Here is an 18,254-nt window from a genome sequence, read left to right as displayed (position 1 = left end):
AACTCGAGCATTTCAATATCGCCATCTTGGTTTTCTTGAACCCGCTTGTCTTCGTTTTGGGACATGTTCTAAATATTCTGCTACACGTTCATATTTCTATTCACATCATGCAGCCGTGGAAAGACCTCTTGACCAGCTCCGTTTCTGTAGTGGTGATTTTCCATGGTAGGGCAGGAAGACAACACATAACGTTTTTGGCGAGTTCTTGGAGCACGAGTCAATTTTATTTATGCTATATTATACGTTAGATAGTAAGGAAAATTTGCAACTCAGATTTTAAATGACCTAGAAAAACTTGTATTGCAAGAAATACAAAGAGGTTCTTTGTCAAAAACAAAAGTAATACAACAACGTTTTTTTAAAATAATAATTATTTAGCATCAAAGTACGAGGAACGTCTATTTTTTGAAGTTTTTTTGGGGGGGAATTTTATTATTTGAAGTTGACAATATAAAGGGATGATTTGGACCCATAAAATTATGTTTACAATTCAAAATTCTGGAAAAAAAACTGTGTTAAAGTAGAAAACACACAAGATCAACAAAGGATGCAGTATCAAGAACACTAGGTCCTGTCCACATTAGTGATCTTGATCTCCCTCCTTCATCTCAGCATCAAGAAACACTCCCATGGTGAGAGACTTCTTTCTCCTCAATTTCTCTTATGAGCTTAAATCGTGTCTGAATTTCTGATGAATCTTCAGGTAGAAAATAGGTTGATTTAGATTTGTCTTACCAAACACTTTTGAGTTTCAGGAAACGTCCTCTGCACAGTACATTCTTCGCAGTATAAGGCTGCATCAGGTGGTCATAAACTACATAGGTCTGTGCAAAATGGATATGTTAACTTATGGCCTTATGGAAAGCATCAGGACGGTGGCTTCAGAGTTTGAAACAGGATCAAAATGTTCAAAGAGCAAGAACAATTCGTTGAAGATGTAAATAGAGCGCAGAAGTTAGAAGAAGGTGTATAGTCGACGACCTAGGGCTATTTTCATTATCAACTTAGATCATCCCCAACGGTGTACTCTATTTTTTCTTCTAAACTAGAGTAATTCTATAATAGAATTGGACGTTGCTCCAATGGTACTCTATTTTAGAATGAAAAATAGAGTGATGAACAAAAAAATAAACAAGTTACTCTATATATAGAGTAAACCTATTTTTTACTTTATTACAAAGTGGAAAATAGATTACCATTGAAGTATTTTTAATCCAAACTCTATTTTAGAGTAGAAAATAAAGTGTGGTTAGAGATGCCCTTAGTAAGTCGGTTCAGTTTTATATAATAAGATTATAGTTTCAAATACATGATATAGGAAGCAGCTACCATGTATTGTATAAAATGTCTTCACCTAATAGCCTAAAAGTATGGCTTGGTCATCTAACTATACAGGACATGAATAAATACTATTTCTTCATTCTGCTCGGATTGGTTAACCGGATGGAAGATGCATTTCTGTATTACAAAACATCCATTCTCACAATGTTCCAGTCTAGAATGTGCTTAACCGAATTGGTTGTAACAGAGAGAAATCCAAGATTCTTTCTTACTTTTCTCTCAATGAATAATATGAACCAAAACTGCGTTTCTATGTTACAAAAAAAAAAAAAAAACAATAACAGTGGAATTACTACTGTACAGTAAAAATGTAGACTTTGGCCAAATCCGCCAGTTACACAGAAGATGAATGAACTCTAACGTGGTCTTCCGTACATGTCTTCTTCTACATTCTGTGCACTGCCACTACCACTGCAATGACAAAAACATAACCATTGGTTTCTAATGTGCATGTGAGACCTCTGATTGAAGAAAGTACTTACCTATAAGAAAAACTAAAAGAAGAATCCAAATGGTCGCTTGAAGGGATTTGCTATATCGCATTTGATACTGAGACCGTTGAAGTTGCCTCTGCAGAGCTCCATACCAACCGTGAAGCTGCTTATCGTAACAATCCTCCTCGCACTCCATACAGCTCTTGTCCCTCTCAAAACATCCATTCACAACTTGCTGAGAAACAAGAAAAACCCTCTTAGTAGATACAGATTCGTAAACAAATCTCTGCGTTAGGAGATCTTACTTGGTTCGTTTGGATAGGCAACAACGCAGCAGCGTCAGAGTCTCCTTGGCGATCTAACGCCTTCCACTTTCTAATACAGTTTTTGGGTTCCATATGGTTTAAGAAGCCAGAGACGCTGGGAACTTTCCTAACCAACGGCTCACCAGAAGGTTTCTCGTCAGAAACCACGGCAATGTTCAAAGCACCGATGTCAGGAGTAGCACTCGCCGCCCTTCTATGTTGTTGTTTCCTTTCGGATTCAGAAGGTCCAGTCAAGAAGAGTGCAAGCTCGTTGCGATCGTCTTCGTCCAAACGAACCCATCTCGGGGTTCCTTTGCCGTCGGATCGCGCAGCTTCCTTGAGAGAATTCTCGATTTTGGCGACTTGAGCCTCCATAGCGAACGTAAACTCGCGGTGCCTGTCTCGAGTATCGTCACTGAGACGGTTGTCGTAGCTGGATTGAACAGCTCGCTGGAACTCGTCTAACTGCCATTTGGTGGTTCCGAGAGCGGCGTGGAGGTCTCTGTGAAGCTGTTCAGAGTCCCATACGTTTGAAGAGCCTTGTTCGCCGTGGATCCTCCATGTCCTGTAAGCTGACTCCATCCTGCAATCACATCGAATCCAAGACACTTTGTTGTGATTCTCAGATCTAAAATCGAAGAAATGATTTTCCACACAGATCTAGAACGAAAAATTGGGGGAAACCTGTCAGCAGATTCCTGGACCTCTTCAGCAGCGGGAAAGAAAGGATCCTTCTCCCACCGATCCAAGCTCGTCGTCATGTTTTTGAGGTGAATGAACTTCGAAGATGCGATGAGAAACCTCAGAAAGAAAGCGATAGAGATTAAAATGGGGGAAATGGTGATGAATCGAAGAGAGGAACGTTCATCCAATACCTAAATTGATTACGGCCTCTCGTTACTGGCACGTGCGGAAATATAATAGTACGTTTTGGTTTTGTTTAAAAATCAAGACAAAACTAACGCGACTTCTTAATAAACCGGTCTCTATTCTTTTGTTTTTCGCTTTTAGAATTTTATTTTATTTTATTCCCGCTAAATAAAATTCTTGTTATAAATCTTCTATACGTTCAACATTTTGTCGCGGTGTGAAAGAAATTGTTGAAAGCGAGAGAAAGCGTTCAAGACAGCCACGGCGTCCGGTGGCGCGTACCGGCACCGATGGCTCTCTTCCTTGTTATTCCGTTCAAGTCTTCGTGAGTTTAGTCCGATCTGTCGATTCTCTCCGACATGCGCACGGATCTGGGTTAGGGTTTTGCTTCCGGAAGACTTCGGTTCTCTGCAACTCTTCTTCCCCTGAATTCGCGGCGAGGAGATAGGACAGTCAGATCTCCATTTCAGCATCGTTTTGATCCGGGTTGTAGAGGCTTACACAGCTCTTGCATCGCCGATAAAGTTCCCGGATCGTGGAGGCTTCTTTAGCTCTGTGGTGACCGTCAAGTCCCCGGAGCGTGGAGGCTCTTACAGATCCATTGCTGCCGGCTTCTGCCCCCTTAGTTTGTTTCTAGGGTTTAGTTTCTGTAGTTTTTTGTGTCGTTCACTTGTTAAGTTAAGGTGTTTCGGGTTTGTTGGATGAGTTCTCGTCGGAGGACGATGGAAGCTATCCGGAGTAAAGGTTGATGCTTGAGCGAAGCCTCCTTCTTGGTCCTCGTATTGAACTCTGGCGGATGAGATCTCGGTCACGATTGATTTTCTCCGAGATTAGACGGTCCTGGGAGGGTTGGCGGTCGCGGTGAAGAAGGTAAGGAGTCTAAGAGCTCCGGTGTGGCGCGGTGAATCGATGGGTGATTCTCCGGCGGTAGTTGAGACGAAGATGAGGGTGCGGATCGCGAGAAGGCGGTCGACATCAGTCTCTCTCTCTTGGGTCTACGGGTTGCGGTGTTTGGATTTTGGGCCTTCGAGCCCGTTTAATGTATCTGGGCTTCGGCCCTTTCGTTGGGAGCCTAATGTTTTTGTGGTTGTTGTTGTTGGATACTTGGGCTTTGGGCCCAATATTAATATAACAAAAATTGATGGAAAAAAAAAAAAATCTTCTATACGTTCAATTTTAATAGCAACTACAAAATCACATTGTCACTCCATACTCTTTTTTTTTTCACCAAAGTATCATTAAAACCCAAAGGGCCTGAGGTCCAAACATCTAACCCTTAAATGTACTTTTTGCCAAACTATCGACATCATTGTTTAGGTCACTAGAGAGATGAGAGATCAGAGAATGAGATATCAACGAAGGCAGAATAAATTTAACGTTGAAAGATCAAATTCTCTTTGTTTAGATGCTGAAAACTTGTGTACTTTATTCAATGATAAACGATGGCTTTATATAGCCTTTACAATAACTAGAAAGCCTAAAACTATTCCAAAGAAACAGAGTTATTGCTACAACTACTTGACCGAGATAATAGGTCTTTATTTGAAAACAACTTGAACTAACTTGAACCGCAAAACTCGTTCCATACTCCCACTTCTTCCTTGTTCCTTACTTCTCGGTGATGCTGCTTCCAACAAACCCTCCATAAGCTAAACTTGGTTCACAAGTTTCAGCTTATCCGCAACAGAGCACACTCCAAGCTTGCTCTTAAACCTTCAAAACTTTCCCGCTTCAATGCCTTCGTAAAGACGTCAGCTACTTGCTCAGTCATTCCACAATGCTCCAAGCTAATAACTCCTTTGTTCACTAGATCCCTCAGGAAGTGAAACCTCACCCCAATGTGCTTGCATCTCCTGTGGAACACAGGGTTCTTGGAGAGTTTGATGGTTGAAGTGTTGTCGCAGAGAATCACAGTGCTTTTGTTCCCATTGTATCCCAACTCTTCAAGGACCCTTTTGTACTATATCACCTGACACGCGCAGCGATACAGCTACATATTCAGCTTCGGTGGTGGAGAGAGTGACTATTGCTTCTTTGAGAGCCAAGCCACTGCAGCTCCATCCATGAGAAAGACATAGCCAGATGTACTCTTTCTACTGTCAACATCGCCTGCAAAATCATTGTCAGTGTAGACTGCTAACTCTCATGTTCCTCCGCTCTTGTACCAGATACCATAATCAACTGTACCCCTCAAGTACCTCAGAACTCTCTTAGCAGCTTGGAGATGAAGTGTTGTGGGTTTAGACATGTAACGACTCAGTAGACTTACAGAGAATTGCAGGTCTGGTCTTGTGATCGTAATGTACATGAGACTTCCTATTATTTGTTTGTAGAAAGTCTCATCTACTAGCTCTCCTCCATCGTCTAGATCCAGCTTGCTTCCAGGTACTATTGGGTTGCATACTGAGTTGCAATTCTCCATGTCGAAGCGTCTCAACACCTCAAGAGCATATTGTGCCTGAGATATATGAATTCCAAATGATGTCTGTAACACTTCTATCCCAAGAAAATACCTCATTTTGCCAAGATCGGTCATGTCGAACTCCTTCTTCATCGAATGCTTGAACTCTTCAATCATCTCCATGTAACCTCTTGTGTATATTAGATCATCTACATATACACTGACATACAGAGAGTTACCGTGTTTGTTTGTCTTAATGAAGAAGGTTTCCTTATTCTCAGACTTCTCAAAACCTTCCTTGGCAAAGTACTCTTCAATTCGACTGAACCAGGCTCTTGGCGCCTGCTTTAACCCATACAACGCCTTGTGGAGTCTGTAGACCTTATCTTCTTCTCCTCTGATCACGTATCCCTTTGGTTGCTGAATGTACACAACTTCTTCAAGGATTCCATGGAGGAACGCCGACTTAACATCTAGTTGGTAAATGTCCCAAGCCTTCCTTGCAGCAGTAGCTATGATGGTCCTTATAGTATCCATCCGAGCCACAGGAGCATATATCTCAGTGTAGTCGATGCCATGTTCTTGAGAGTACCCCTTAGCCACTATACGAGCCTTGTACTTGCTCGCTTCTCCAACTTCATTGAGCTTCGTCTTGTATATCCATTTGACTCCAATACACTTTGCTCCTCTTGGTAGTTCTGTAAGTTCCCAAGTTTCATTTCTCTCAATGGCTCTTATTTTTTCATTCATGGCTTCTCTCCACTTGAGACTCTTTTCTGCTTCTTCAAAGGAAACCGGATCAGATGAATTTACCTCCACCATGTTGACAACATCTTCATCTTCATCTGATTCATTTCCGGTGATGTAATCATTTAGGTAGCGAGGAGGCCTTACCACACGACCCTCCCTAGTTCTTCCTGGTTGCTTTGCTGCCTCAGTGAACTCTGCAGGTTGCTCTTCTTCATTAGCTTGCTCCCTGCCTTCTTCACCTTCGCTGTCACTCTCTTCCCAAATGTGGTCATCATCGTTCCAAGTCAGCTCAACCTCAGAATTGTCTTGATCTTCCTCCCAGTTCCAACCTTTTGTTTCTTCAAATACCACATCCTTGCTTATTGTTATCTTCTTAGTTGTAGGGTTGTAAAGGCTGTAGCCCTTTCATTCATCAGAGAAGCCAAACATCACACAAGTAAGGCTCTTGTCATCAAGCTTCCCACGCTTCTCATATGGAATGTGAGCATGCGCTAGGCTTCCCCATACTCTGAAGTGTTTCACACTTGGCTTGATACCGCTCCAAGCTTCTTGTGGAGTTACATCTTTCACCGAGTGAGTGGGACATCGGTTTAAGATGTAAAACGTCCAGTTAACAGCTTCAGCCTAGAATATTTTTGGTACCTTTTTTATTGACAGCATGGATCGGACCATGTTCATCACCGTGCGGTTCTTCCTCTCTGCCACCCCGTTTTGTTGTGTTGTGTAAGCTGTGGTGAGCTGTCTTCTAACTCCTTCCTCCTTACAGAACTTAGAGAACTCGTTTGATGTGTACTCTCTGCCACGATCAGTTCTCAGACATTTTATCTTCTTGCTTGTCTCATTTTCCACCAGCTTCTTAAACATTTTAAAGTGCTCAAAGGCTTCTGATTTCTCCTTCAGGAAGTAAGTCCACCCCTTTCGACTGTGGTCATCTATGAAGCTGATATATGGTGTTTTTGGCATCTTGTATATATGCTTTTAAATTGGTTTTCAAGTCTTTATCGAGTCTTCCTAGTCCTTTTCGAGTCATTACAGGTCTGGAGTTGCATTGGATGGGAGATAGACCAGTTGGAGGAAAAAAGGAGAAAAAGAGTGCAATTTGGAGTTTTTTACGCAGAACAGTCGTGCGGAGCAGTCTGACGTGCCTGTTCCAGCGGCAGAGATTTTTAAGGAAGTTTCCAAATATTTCGGGATTTTACCTAGGGCTTCCCCATTTTACTCCTTGGCCGCCACAGACCTGCATATATATCTTTTCTTATTTTTCTAGACATTGGACGCTATTTTTCAGAGAGATTTTCGAGAGAGAAAACTTGTACTCTTGTTAAGGGAGAAGAATCTCTACATCCTTTGGAGAAGATTTCTAAACCCTCTTTGCTTTTTATTATTGATTCAGACATGTTTTTTTTCATCTGTTATCTCTATGTTTTCTCTGTTCATGGCTGAGTAATCCACTTGCTTAGTCTAGGGTGTTAGGGTGTTAGATCCGTGAGTTAAACATAGATAAGTGAATCCAATGATTGTCTTCATTCATAACTGCTCTTAATGCTTGCATTAAACTGGCCGTTTAATGTTAGATCCTAGGTTTAACCTATTCATTAGCCGTGTAATAGGTTGCTAGATCTGTTATGAATGAGCATTGCATCCCTAGTCAGCGAGAGTAGATATTAGGGTGTATTGTGAACGTATCGGACTTGATCTCTAAAGCTTGCTAGCGCGTCTTGATCCAAACGAGAGTTTAGGCATCGAGACCGACTTGCAAAGGAATCAATACCACGAGAGTGGGTTGATTCAACCTGAGTGATCCGAGTTCTAGACTTACTCTTAATTGAACTTGAATAATTGTTTGGTTCACACTTGTTTAACACCCGATCAAACCACCCTAGGCTAGCATTCTTAATCATCTGAAAAACCTTAAATCATTCTCTTACTTGCTTGTTACGAAATCAACTTTAAAACTCCCATATTGTTTTAGCTTGATATTGATCCTATCGAAATAAAGTGTAATCATTGGTCTCTGTGGATTCAATCCTAAAGTGCTACATCGACATACCATTTGATTGTGGTAGTGTGCACATTAGGTTAATTGGTGTGCGTATACACGTAATATCAGAAGCACATAACGTATCTCTTTCCACTTGTGGTCATGGGACTGATCGGACCACATATGTCAGAGTGTATGAGCTCTAAGACTTCTTTTGCTCTCCATGTGCTTTTCTTGGGAATGAGGTTCCTTGACTGCTTTCCTACCAAGCAGTATGTACACGTGAAGTGTTGTGTATCAAAACATGGAAGTTCACGTACCATTTCCTTGTTCTGGAGTGTTTTCATTCCACTGAATCTGAGGTGACCATACCGTTCATGCCATATCTTTGTTGTGTCCTCTGTGGTTGTCTGCAAGCACCTCTGATGTCTGAGTGCTTCAACACCAGCTTGATCGATTATCATGAACATTCTGTTCCTGCTCATCTTGCTTTCCGCAATCAGCCCTCGCTCTTCATGATACATTTTGCAGACACCTTTCTGTATGTCCTTCTCTTGCAGTTATCCAAGGCTCAACAAGTTGTTATTGAGCTCAGGGATGTAGTACACGTCGGTGATCGTGTATGTTGTGCTGTTTAGGATCAACTTCACGTTTCCTTTGCCCACAACTTCTATTCTCTTGTCATTTTCCAACTTGACTGAGTGCTTGAAGTTTGTGTTCAAACTTGTGAACAGCTCTTGATCACCACTCATGTGGTTTGAACAACCGGAGTCAAGAAACCAAGCCTTTCTTCTCTTGTCTTCTTTCTCCCCCGTCTGTGTTACCATTGCCATCTCCACATCTTCTTCAGCCTCTTCTTCAATGTATGCCATCAATAGCATCTCGTCTTCCTCATCAGCATAGTTGGCTTCTTCTTCTTCCTACTTTGGACACTCACTCTTGAAATGTCCAAGACGATGGCACTTGTAACATTCCACAGTGCTTTAATCTCTGAATGTTCTGCCTCGGCCTCTTCCGTAGGGGCCCCTTCCTCTGGTTTCCATGCCTCTCTCGTGTGTTACCTTCAACACATGATCATCACCCTTGTCTGTCTTCTTGAACTTCTGCTCATGTACCATTAATGAGCTCTGCAATTCTTCAAGAGATATGGTCTCGGTGTCCTTTGATTCTTCTATCGAGACCACAACATACATGAACTTCTCACTGAGTGTTCTGAGGATTTTCTCAACCACCTTTGAGTCCATTATTACTTCACTGTTGCTTCTCATTTGATTAGTCACACTCAATACTCGGGTGAAGTATTTTTCTACACTCTCGGCTTCATTCATCTCCAGCAGCTCAAAGTCTCTTCTCAGCTTCTGCAGCAGTGACCTCTTGACTCGAGCATTTCCACCAAATTTCGACTTCATCGAATCCCATATGATCTTGAAGGACCTCCTGTCCAGGATCTGCTCAAACGTCACCCTATCAATGCTTTGATAAAGGTAATGTTTCACCTTGTGATCATTCGTCTTAGCACTCTCGAGCTGCGCACTCTGATCTGCCATCAGGACCGTGGTGATTTCTGGTTCTTCAAACCCCATCTCAATCACGTCCCATAGTCCTTTGGCTCGGAAGAGGTTCTCCATGACTTCGCTCCAATGGTCCCAATGGCCATCGTACTGGGGTAACTTCATTTTATCATCACCCATCACCCATCTCTCTTCTCTCTTTTACTGCTTTCTTTCTCAAGTTTTTATTATCTAACGGAGCTCTGATACCAATTTGTAAAGATCAAATGCTCTTTGTTTAGATGCTGAAAACTTGCGTACTTTATTCAATGATAAACGATGGCTTTATATAAGCCTTTACAATAACTAGAAAGCCTAAAACTATTCCAAAGAAACATAGTTACTGCTACAACTACTTGACCGAGATAATAAGTCTTTATTTGAAAACAACTTGAACTAACTTGAACCGCAAGACTCGTTCCATACTCCCACTTCTTCCTTGTTCCTTACTTCTCGGTGATGTTGCTTCCAACAAACGTTACCAAAGATTTCATGTATCTTACCAAAAAAAAAAGATTTCATGTATCTGCATGCTGTTGTTGATTGGTCAGATGAGTGTTGTGTTGTCAAAGAACATCTTAAACTTGGAGATGTCAAGGTTCGCTACTTTGATGAGGTCTGCTCGGGTCGCGAGAGCTTCGGCCATTAATAGGGAGTTGACGAGATCTTGAATGCTCCATGCTTGTCTGTAAGATGAATAGGGTATCCATGCCAATCTTGCTCTGTTTGACGTGTTTCTGGATTCATATATGGATTGGCGAGGATGGACTAAAAATCCAGGTTAATTAATGTAAAATGGCTATAGATATATTAAAAGGGAACATTTACAACTTGTTACAGATTTTTTTTTTTTTTTTTTTGAACACAAACAACTTTTTTGAACACAAACAACTTTACAGATTAAAAAATATATATATAATATTTACAAAATTGTTTACCGTTGGGATAGCTTCACATGCATGTAATGTAACGGGCGGCTTCGCCATGGTAGTGAATTAATTCCATTATTTTTTGCAGAGTTCTGTGCCTTGTGAGCTTATTAAAAGGCCAATAGTCGAAGATATCCTCCGAAAACATATGAATAATTTTCCAAAACCAATCTTGTACAAATAACTGTAGAAAGTAAAATCTTCCTACGGTACGGGTATCATAATCACCAGTTTCATATGGGACACACTGCACTGAATCTCTTTATTTGCGTTTTACCAACTATGATATTATATATAAAAATGTTTTCTTTTAAAAAAAAAAAAGCGATTTTTTATCAAAAACCTTTTTGCATGTAAACGCAAACGCAAGTGCTGAAACTATGCTTGAAATTATCGAGCCTTACTTACACTCATTAGTCAAAAGATGCATTTTATTTTATCACATGTACTTATGGCCTCAGTCACCTTTGCGCATAGATTGCGAGCTTGGCTCCAACTAATCTCTTTGTAAGGCTGAAGACAAATCTCTTCACGGAGCTGTAGAATGAGAGGTGTAGGTGCTGCTACAAACTTCTTACCATACAAGTATGATAAATCCATGAAAACGTCCCTCAAATAAAATCTAAACAGTGACTGCACACATGCTTGTTTATATATAAATACATTTAAACAGCTACGCAATAAAACTGGGAATGTATACATAATATCATCTAATAAGGGAGTCAAATTCAAACCTCCATTAATAGGAGAAGAATATAAGTTGGAGGAAAACAAAGATATCTCCGGAATCGAAATTCCAACAGAGTGAGACTAAAACTCAGACACGGGTATTTAAGGGAAGTTGTAGATTAAGCGAAGTTCTAGATTACGACAGGAGAAGAGAAGGATCAAGCATTCACAATTCACCCGAGGCTTACGAAAAGACAGCTAGACGACACAAGACCAAAGAATCACCTGAGAAGCTTGACAACCAATTCAAAGGACAGAAAAATATTTGACCGCCACACGAAAAGGCAGAAGAAGAGAAGCCAATCTAAGCCCCCACGACATGAGTCCCCATCTACAGCTTCATAATAAAAGAAACTATATATAATTTTATTTCTTTCATTCTCAACTTTATGATCAAATACTTCTATATATTTTCTTTTTTATGGATGAGACTGCAAATGAATAATGACAACAAAACTTAAAAGGGGTGGAAAAAAAATCATGCGAATCAGACCCATCAACTGAAAATCGTTTTGGTGAGCCACCCTATACGCACCTCTCTCTACTGGCGCGCCCATGCTTACTATCACCTTGTATTATGTGCTTATAAAAATAGTGATGTGTGTGTGGCTTTGTATTCAGTCACAAGTCCTTTCTTTCTCCGACTCTACCAAAACAATTGTGTCACTAAATAAGTAGCCATCATGGGCAGAGTGATGTTGTGGTTTCTTGTTTCCTTGTATTTATGCTTCACTGGCCATATGATTGGAGAGGCTGCAAGAGAAGGTGCGTTCATGAGAGGTGAAGGAGGATCCAATGAGATAGGAAAGAGTAACCGACACGTAACCAGGTTTAAGGGTCAACTCACAGCTGGTGGCTATGGCGGAGGTGGCCCGGGATATGGTGGATACGGACCAGGTGGTGGTGGTGGTGGTGGTGGTGTTGTGATCGGTGGTGGAGGTGGGTTTGGGTCCGGCGGTGGTTTAGGTTGGGATGGAGGCAACAGAGGAGGCGGTCCAGGAAACAGGTCAGGTGGTATTGGTGGTGGAGTCATCATTGGCGGTGGTGGTGGTGGGTGTGGCGGTTCATGTGTTGGTGGTGGGTGTGGCGGTTCATGCGGTGGTGGTGGTGGTGGAGGATATGGACACGATGGAGTTGGCATGAAGGGATCAGGCAGAAACTAGAAATAAGCAAGCAGCTTTCTTTATATCATAGGCTCAAGAAGAAGGAATAAGGATGTACTTTAGCATCTTGATCAAGCTTAGGATTTTGTAATGGTATCACTTACAGCGGAATAAGAAGAAACAAAAATGTTAGAAAGACTTGTCTTTGATATTAGTAATTTCTCTGTCTTATCTTGGGTTGGAACATACGAGCAGATCCTATCGTATAAGCGATACAGTAGCGTCGATCTGGACATCTGAGGCTCTTTTTCCACAACAGCAATAACATCCTTCACAGAGATTGAACGGACCACTTTTGGTGAACCATGGTTCTTCTTCCCTAATCTTTGACCACCTAACATAAAAAAAAACCATACTCGAATCATCAATTTAGAACACTAAACATAAAGAATCCAAAGCCATAAGTCGAAGAAGCTTTGATCAAGAATAACCAGAAAGTTTTTTGGCGTTTCTTCTTGTCTCTGAAGAAGGTTTCTGACGTGCTTCTGCCATAAGTTTCCATTTCGAAAACACATTATCTCCTCCAACGGATGCAAGGGCAGCATCATTTGCAGCCTTAGCTCTCTTTTCGGCTTGCTCCTTATCTGCCTGACATTATTATTGAACCTTTTTCAGTGTCCAAAGGTTTATCTAGGTGGCTCTGTTTCTGAATACCTTCACTTGCTCTGAACGTTTATCTTCTTTTGCAGTATCATTCTACATCAAGGAAAACAGAAAACAAAGCGTTATTACTTTACTTGGTAACTAAGAAAATAGATATTGAGCTCAGGTCTCAGGAGAAACCTTAAGCTTTTCTTCTCCACCATGTTTCCTTTCCTGTTCATCTTTTTCCTTCTGATTCATTTCGTTGATTTGTTTCCGGATATCAGATGTGATACAAATCCGATTTCTACACTTCTCGGGATTAGTCCGCTGCAAAAGTTCTGTTAAACTTCCCAAACATTTTGACACAACAAGGCAGGAGAAGAAAGTAGACTAACCTGCTTTGAAGTCCGGATTATATTAGACAACAATACACGCATCCTTTCCTCCACACACTGAATACGCAAATACATGAGGAAGAACAAAAAACAAGGAGAATAAAATGTAGGCTAATAATTCACAAAAAAATGACATCTCACCAGAGACAAGCACCGCTCAACATCATCCTTGATATGCTTTATACCACTTTTTGCCACTGTCATATACGAAAGTATATATAAACTTCTTCTCCAAGTGATTCCAAGGAAATATATAAGAAGCATCTAAGAGATGGGTTAAACCCAACTAATTTCTGCCAGCTTCCTCTGTAGTGGAACTTTCTGCAAAATCGTTCTTCCTTCTTCTTCATGCACAACTCTTCGAAATGATTTGAAAACACGACTGTCCTTTTTAGGTAGAGAAGATAATAATTCTCTTTCCTCTTCCTGGAACATATGCAGAAAACAAATTTGGTTTATTCGTTTTTCCGTATCCAGGTTTTCAAATCGAGAGGTGTAGCTACCAGAGAACATACCATAAGATTGATGCCACTGAGTTCAGTAACATCATTGAACTTTTTATCACTTCCAGCTAAAGAAGTTTCACATAGTTTTTGCCTCTTACTGTAAGTTAACCCATACTATAAGACTTCGATAATAATTATAAATTGCAAAGAAATGAGAAGTGGTTATCAGAAAAAATTATACCAAAAGGAAGAATAACTACTGGACATTGTAAAATAGTTTCTCTTTCACAAACCAGCCAGCTCTATTACCTCAATGGTGGTAGCGAAGAACCTTGTGCCTCCAAAGTTTTTTTCTGACCTTGTGTCGTTCTAACAATAGTTCCTGGGAGAATGGTCGCAGCTGGGGCAGAGAAATTAACCTGATGAGTAACAAAACAGATTTCACAAAACAAATTAACTCTTCACAAGCGAATTTCAAATCCATAAACACAAGGATAAAACAGAAGCCACGGTGGTGGGAGTATAAGCAAAACGAAAACCAAATGCAACATCTCTTGAAGAGGAATTTCCACCCTGTGAGCTTAAGGAAATACCAACCAAATAGCATTTGATTATGTCTTTGGAAGTATACTTACCATTGTGCTAGAGTCCAGCTGTGTTTTCACTGAAGGAGAGGCAAAGTTTGCATGGGTGGTAGGTGCTGATAAAACCATTTCAGATGATTGCTTCAGTAAGTCATCATCTGACCTCCTTGGGTTACCATTCCTCTGTTCCATTGGAACATTAGACACGTCTTGCCGCACCACAGGACAAGGCTTCCGTACCTGATCAAAGCTTTGATCAGTCAATTTCTGCTTCACGTGGGCCACTGTCTGATCATTGCTCATTGTCTGGTCCTTGGTGACTGATCCTTGGCAAGGAGCCGGATTTAGAGGCAAGGATGAGTTATTTTGGTTGGGGAATATATGGCCACCATGAACCATAGCTGGACCATTCACAGAAACTGGTCTCTCAGAATTGTGTAATCCGTGCACACTAGCTGAACTGCTTAAGGTGTCCGAACTTGTTGAATGTAGTTGGTTATCATGACTTCCACAAGTGTCAGATTTTTTAGCACTGATGCCTTCAGTTAAAGATTGTATCAGGGATTGGTCTTTTGGGCCACATGAAAATCATAAGATACAATCTACTTGAGAAAGTTCTATAATGATCGCAAAAGTAAATGCATCAGCTGAATAATCTATACCAGCAGAAGTAAAGGGCTCTCTGCAATGGTTTGGGCCATCAGGTACTTTGACCCCCTTGTTTCCCTGCTACATATTATTCATATGATTTCAATGAGCCACAATTCCAAAACAAAAAAGTATATAGCTTGTACTATTCCACTCAATACCACAATTGGAAAACGACATAGCAATGCAGCACTTTTCCAAGTGAGAGTGCTTTATAATACATTTAATTTGGCAGAGTTCAGAAGTAAGATATCTTTCTCATCACAAGTTCATATACACTTCCCTTAATTTTCAAATCTACTTCAGGGTTTACATAGATATATAACTGAAAACACCAAACACAATAGATAGCCCTTTTATGGGGTTCCTTGCACTAGTTGCTCTCAGCCAATGTTAACTACAACGCTGAGAAAAATATGGAAGTATAAGATCAGGAAAACCATGACTAATCATCGTAGGTGCAATCTGGTAAAATCTGCTAATAAAGAATTTAGCTCGCACATGACGTTCTTGACTTTTAGTTGTGACCATAATCAGCTTTCTGCTAGATTTTCTAGGTTTTTCCTGGCTCAGCTTACAAACTAATTATATATGAAAAACTAAACTCTACTTGCAAGCAGCTAAACGAAAATCATTGAAGTACCTATAAATGCTAAGAAAACTGCAAGGTTCTATCTTCACCAATGAGATCATGGATACACTACCAACATGAAAATTATTACTCTAATATTAGGTATTAATAACTGAGCGGCACAAAAACGAAATGCCAAAGGATGATGATACCTGTTGTTGCAGTTTCCTAACTGCCCATAAGATCATTCGTTCACCTAAAATATTCCTTGCTTGTCGTAAGAAACTTTCCTTTGTAACTTCGTTACTCTGCAAAAAAAAAGTATGAAAAGAAAATAACTTTAGTGAGAGTTTCAGTGAGAGATCTGAGTCATTCCATGGATGTAAAACCCCACCTTGAATTTATAAAACAGTGTATTGAGCTGCGTCCCTCTATCTTTGTCAACTTGGGGTCTCAATAGACGAAACAATTCACCGACTTGTAGTTGTGTTGGACCAAGATTTACAGAGCCAACAGGTTGTTCCAACCCATGAGCCCGTTGAACACTTATGCTTTGCAGTTTCATATACAGAGGTTGGGGGTTTTCTGGTTCAGTACTAACAGAGTTGTTCCTAGACTGCAAGTCACTTGCTTGGGGAACATGGGAAGGATTCTCAGAGAGTCCACCTGGTTGTAGATGGTACTGAGGCAGGTTGTGGTTGTGCTGTACGGGTGATTCATCTTCTGGCTTTAATTCTCGGTCTTGACTCCCTAAAACAGATTGTTGTTGTTGCTCTTTCATCTGAGTGCTCTCAAGGATATGGAGCTTATTGGTATTAGCATCTTGAGTAATACCATTATTCCATGCTGCAAACTGCTGACTCCAAGAATGATTTCCTCCTTCAGAAATAACAGAATGTCTGTCATAATCAAAGTAATTCAACATCCAAAGTGACAGAAACCGAAAATCATGAACCAGCATTTTGTTGTCACAGGTGATGCTAAACGTTTCATGTTAAACAGCTTCCACAGATCACAGATTAACTCTTTCTATAAAACAAAGTAGAGAGGCACACTATTGATGCACCAAAATCAATATTAATCATCATCAAGATCATTAACTAACATCTAGCCTGACTAACAAAGCTAAATACATCTCTATGACACTCGCTCATCTCTATCACAAAACTAACCATCATTAGTGATGCACTAGAATCAATGTTAACCGTAGCTAAACCATCATCAGGATCGTTACTCTTTCATCTAAATCATCCAAGAAACCTAAAGAATTTGAAGATGGTGCTCGTTCGCAGAGTATCAAAAGACAGTTTAGCACACGAATTAGGTTTCAGACGAACCTTCGATTTCTCGAATCAGAGAGGCCTGGAAGGCGTCGACGTCTTCCTTCGAGTGCATAGATTCATCCTACCACACAATCAGCGGGAATCGAGATCAAGACGATCCGGCCACAGAGGAAGACATCACGTAAAATTCCGCAGAGAGATTATACGGAACTCGAAACGAGAGTTTGAAATTCGAAACCTAACCTCGTCATCTTCTTCGAGGAGCTTCAAAAGGGAGGGATCCATAGAAGAAGCTCGTTGTGCCAGCAGCAAGAGCAAGGAGGGATTTGAAAGCGAGTTTGATTTGTGGCATCCAAATGGTGGATGTGTATATATATAGACGATGATGCTAATGAGAACACTCGTGTCGTTTTTTTCTTTTAGTTAAACACTACGCGACGTTTCATTGAATTTTGTTTTTTATCGGTAAAACCAAAAAGGCAGAAATTATCCCTATAAAAACAGAAATTGACAAAATCTTCCTTAATTTACAAATTTAAATCAAAAAGTTCTCAACTCACAAACAAGGGATTAACAAAATATCCGTATTTTTTTTTTCAATCCATAGTTTGTTTCAATTTGACCCAAAAATTTAGGATATAAAACGAATAATAATATATAGCATCTGCAAAAAAAAGAAAATCAAATATTTATATTACTAAGAAAAAAGAAAATCAAATATTTATATAATTATTATATTTATATGTAAGTTTTATAATATTTTTTATTAAATTGATTATTTTGTTATTAAAGTTATAATATTAATTTTTAATTAAATTTATTTTAATGAATTGAATCAAATGTATGATCAGAAATATATAATCTTCAAATATCTAAACACTAAATATTTATGTGTTTATAGAAAAAGTCGGATCGAAAAATTGAAAATCTTAGACAAAACAACTCCTATATTCTATTTGTTTCCGTCCCAACCACAAACTTGTCATGATCTCTCACCATCATGAAATACGAAAAAAACTCTATTTTTGTTAAACAAACCATTTTAGATACATAACTAATAAAAGTTAAAATATTATTAATATTTTTTCAAAACTTTTAACGTTCTTTAAAAAAAATCTAAAAAAAATTTTAAACCAAGAAAAACTAATCATTTAAGTCATCTTGATTTTAAATTATCAAATAGAAACACGATTAAATTATTTATTTTTGTTGGTCAAATAGTGTTTAGTCAACTGCTAAATTTTTATTACCAGACGTTTAATATAAAACGATGTCATTTAAAGGAAGAA

At 39.7% G+C, this 18,254-nt stretch overlaps 4 protein-coding genes across 8 annotated transcripts; 1 reads left to right on the top strand and 3 right to left on the bottom strand.

Annotated features, from left to right (window-relative positions):
• Positions 1-1,529: 1,529 nt before the first annotated feature.
• LOC106303602 lies at positions 1,530-2,998 on the bottom strand. Of its 2 annotated transcripts, XM_013739889.1 has the most exons (5): positions 2,903-2,986; positions 2,765-2,867; positions 2,081-2,663; positions 1,824-2,010; positions 1,530-1,752 (listed from the first exon to the last, which is right to left on the bottom strand). In XM_013739889.1, the coding sequence occupies exons 2-5, from the start codon at positions 2,839-2,841 to the stop codon at positions 1,727-1,729; spliced, it is 873 nt and encodes a 290-aa protein (XP_013595343.1). In that variant the 5' UTR covers positions 2,842-2,867; positions 2,903-2,986; the 3' UTR covers positions 1,530-1,726. The 2 variants fall into 2 exon arrangements, with proteins under 2 accessions (XP_013595343.1, XP_013595342.1); XM_013739888.1 differs by having other exon boundaries at positions 2,765-2,998.
• A 5,644-nt stretch (positions 2,999-8,642) lies between these two features.
• Positions 8,643-9,773, bottom strand: LOC106302742. The gene is made up of 2 exons (XM_013739191.1): positions 9,144-9,773; positions 8,643-9,002 (listed from the first exon to the last, which is right to left on the bottom strand). The coding sequence occupies exons 1-2, from the start codon at positions 9,771-9,773 to the stop codon at positions 8,643-8,645; spliced, it is 990 nt and encodes a 329-aa protein (XP_013594645.1).
• A 2,122-nt stretch (positions 9,774-11,895) lies between these two features.
• On the top strand, positions 11,896-12,593 carry LOC106301994 (acanthoscurrin-2-like). The gene has a single exon (XM_013738499.1). The coding sequence runs from the start codon at positions 11,974-11,976 to the stop codon at positions 12,451-12,453; it is 480 nt and encodes a 159-aa protein (XP_013593953.1). The 5' UTR covers positions 11,896-11,973; the 3' UTR covers positions 12,454-12,593.
• On the bottom strand, positions 12,492-17,292 carry LOC106301993 (transcription initiation factor TFIID subunit 4-like). Of its 4 annotated transcripts, none has more exons than XM_013738495.1 (15): positions 17,209-17,292; positions 17,020-17,086; positions 16,077-16,561; positions 15,895-15,990; positions 15,126-15,192; positions 14,515-15,032; positions 14,189-14,298; positions 13,949-14,036; positions 13,721-13,859; positions 13,575-13,630; positions 13,434-13,490; positions 13,237-13,365; positions 13,108-13,149; positions 12,885-13,041; positions 12,492-12,787 (listed from the first exon to the last, which is right to left on the bottom strand). In XM_013738495.1, exons 1-15 carry the CDS (start codon positions 17,248-17,250, stop codon positions 12,531-12,533), a joined length of 2,310 nt encoding a protein of 769 aa, XP_013593949.1. In that variant the 5' UTR covers positions 17,251-17,292; the 3' UTR covers positions 12,492-12,530. The 4 variants fall into 4 exon arrangements, with proteins under 4 accessions (XP_013593949.1, XP_013593950.1, XP_013593951.1 ...); XM_013738496.1 differs by having other exon boundaries at positions 15,126-15,189; XM_013738497.1 differs by having other exon boundaries at positions 14,515-15,002; positions 15,126-15,189.
• Positions 17,293-18,254: the final 962 nt, after the last annotated feature.

This window comes from Brassica oleracea, chromosome C7, assembly GCF_000695525.1.
Source record: "Brassica oleracea var. oleracea cultivar TO1000 chromosome C7, BOL, whole genome shotgun sequence".
Taxonomy (NCBI): Eukaryota; Viridiplantae; Streptophyta; class Magnoliopsida; order Brassicales; family Brassicaceae; genus Brassica; species Brassica oleracea.
The sequence above is the reverse complement of the archived record's forward strand: the minus strand, read 5'-3'. Positions and strand labels throughout refer to the sequence as shown.

Excerpts from the sequence above, each read along its gene's own strand:
- LOC106302742 (XM_013739191.1), bottom strand. The coding sequence starts at position 9,773 with ATGGGTGATGATAAAATGAAGTTACCCCAGTACGATGGCCATTGGGAC. Across the intron at positions 9,003-9,143 it reads GTGATGATCATGTGTTGAAG|GAAGAAGAAGAAGCCAACTA; the intron begins GTAACACACGAG and ends TGTCCAAAGTAG.
- LOC106303602 (XM_013739888.1), bottom strand. The coding sequence starts at position 2,841 with ATGACGACGAGCTTGGATCGGTGGGAGAAGGATCCTTTCTTTCCCGCT. Across the intron at positions 2,011-2,080 it reads TGCCTATCCAAACGAACCAA|CAAGTTGTGAATGGATGTTT; the intron begins GTAAGATCTCCT and ends CTTGTTTCTCAG. Across the intron at positions 1,753-1,823 it reads TCTTTTAGTTTTTCTTATAG|TGGTAGTGGCAGTGCACAGA; the intron begins GTAAGTACTTTC and ends TTGTCATTGCAG.
- LOC106301993 (XM_013738495.1), bottom strand. The coding sequence starts at position 17,250 with ATGGATCCCTCCCTTTTGAAGCTCCTCGAAGAAGATGACGAG. Across the intron at positions 17,087-17,208 it reads TCCTCGAAGAAGATGACGAG|GATGAATCTATGCACTCGAA; the intron begins GTTAGGTTTCGA and ends ATTGTGTGGTAG. Across the intron at positions 13,491-13,574 it reads TTGAGCGGTGCTTGTCTCTG|TGTGTGGAGGAAAGGATGCG; the intron begins GTGAGATGTCAT and ends TTGCGTATTCAG.
- LOC106301994 (XM_013738499.1), top strand. The coding sequence starts at position 11,974 with ATGGGCAGAGTGATGTTGTGGTTTCTTGTTTCCTTGTATTTATGCTTC.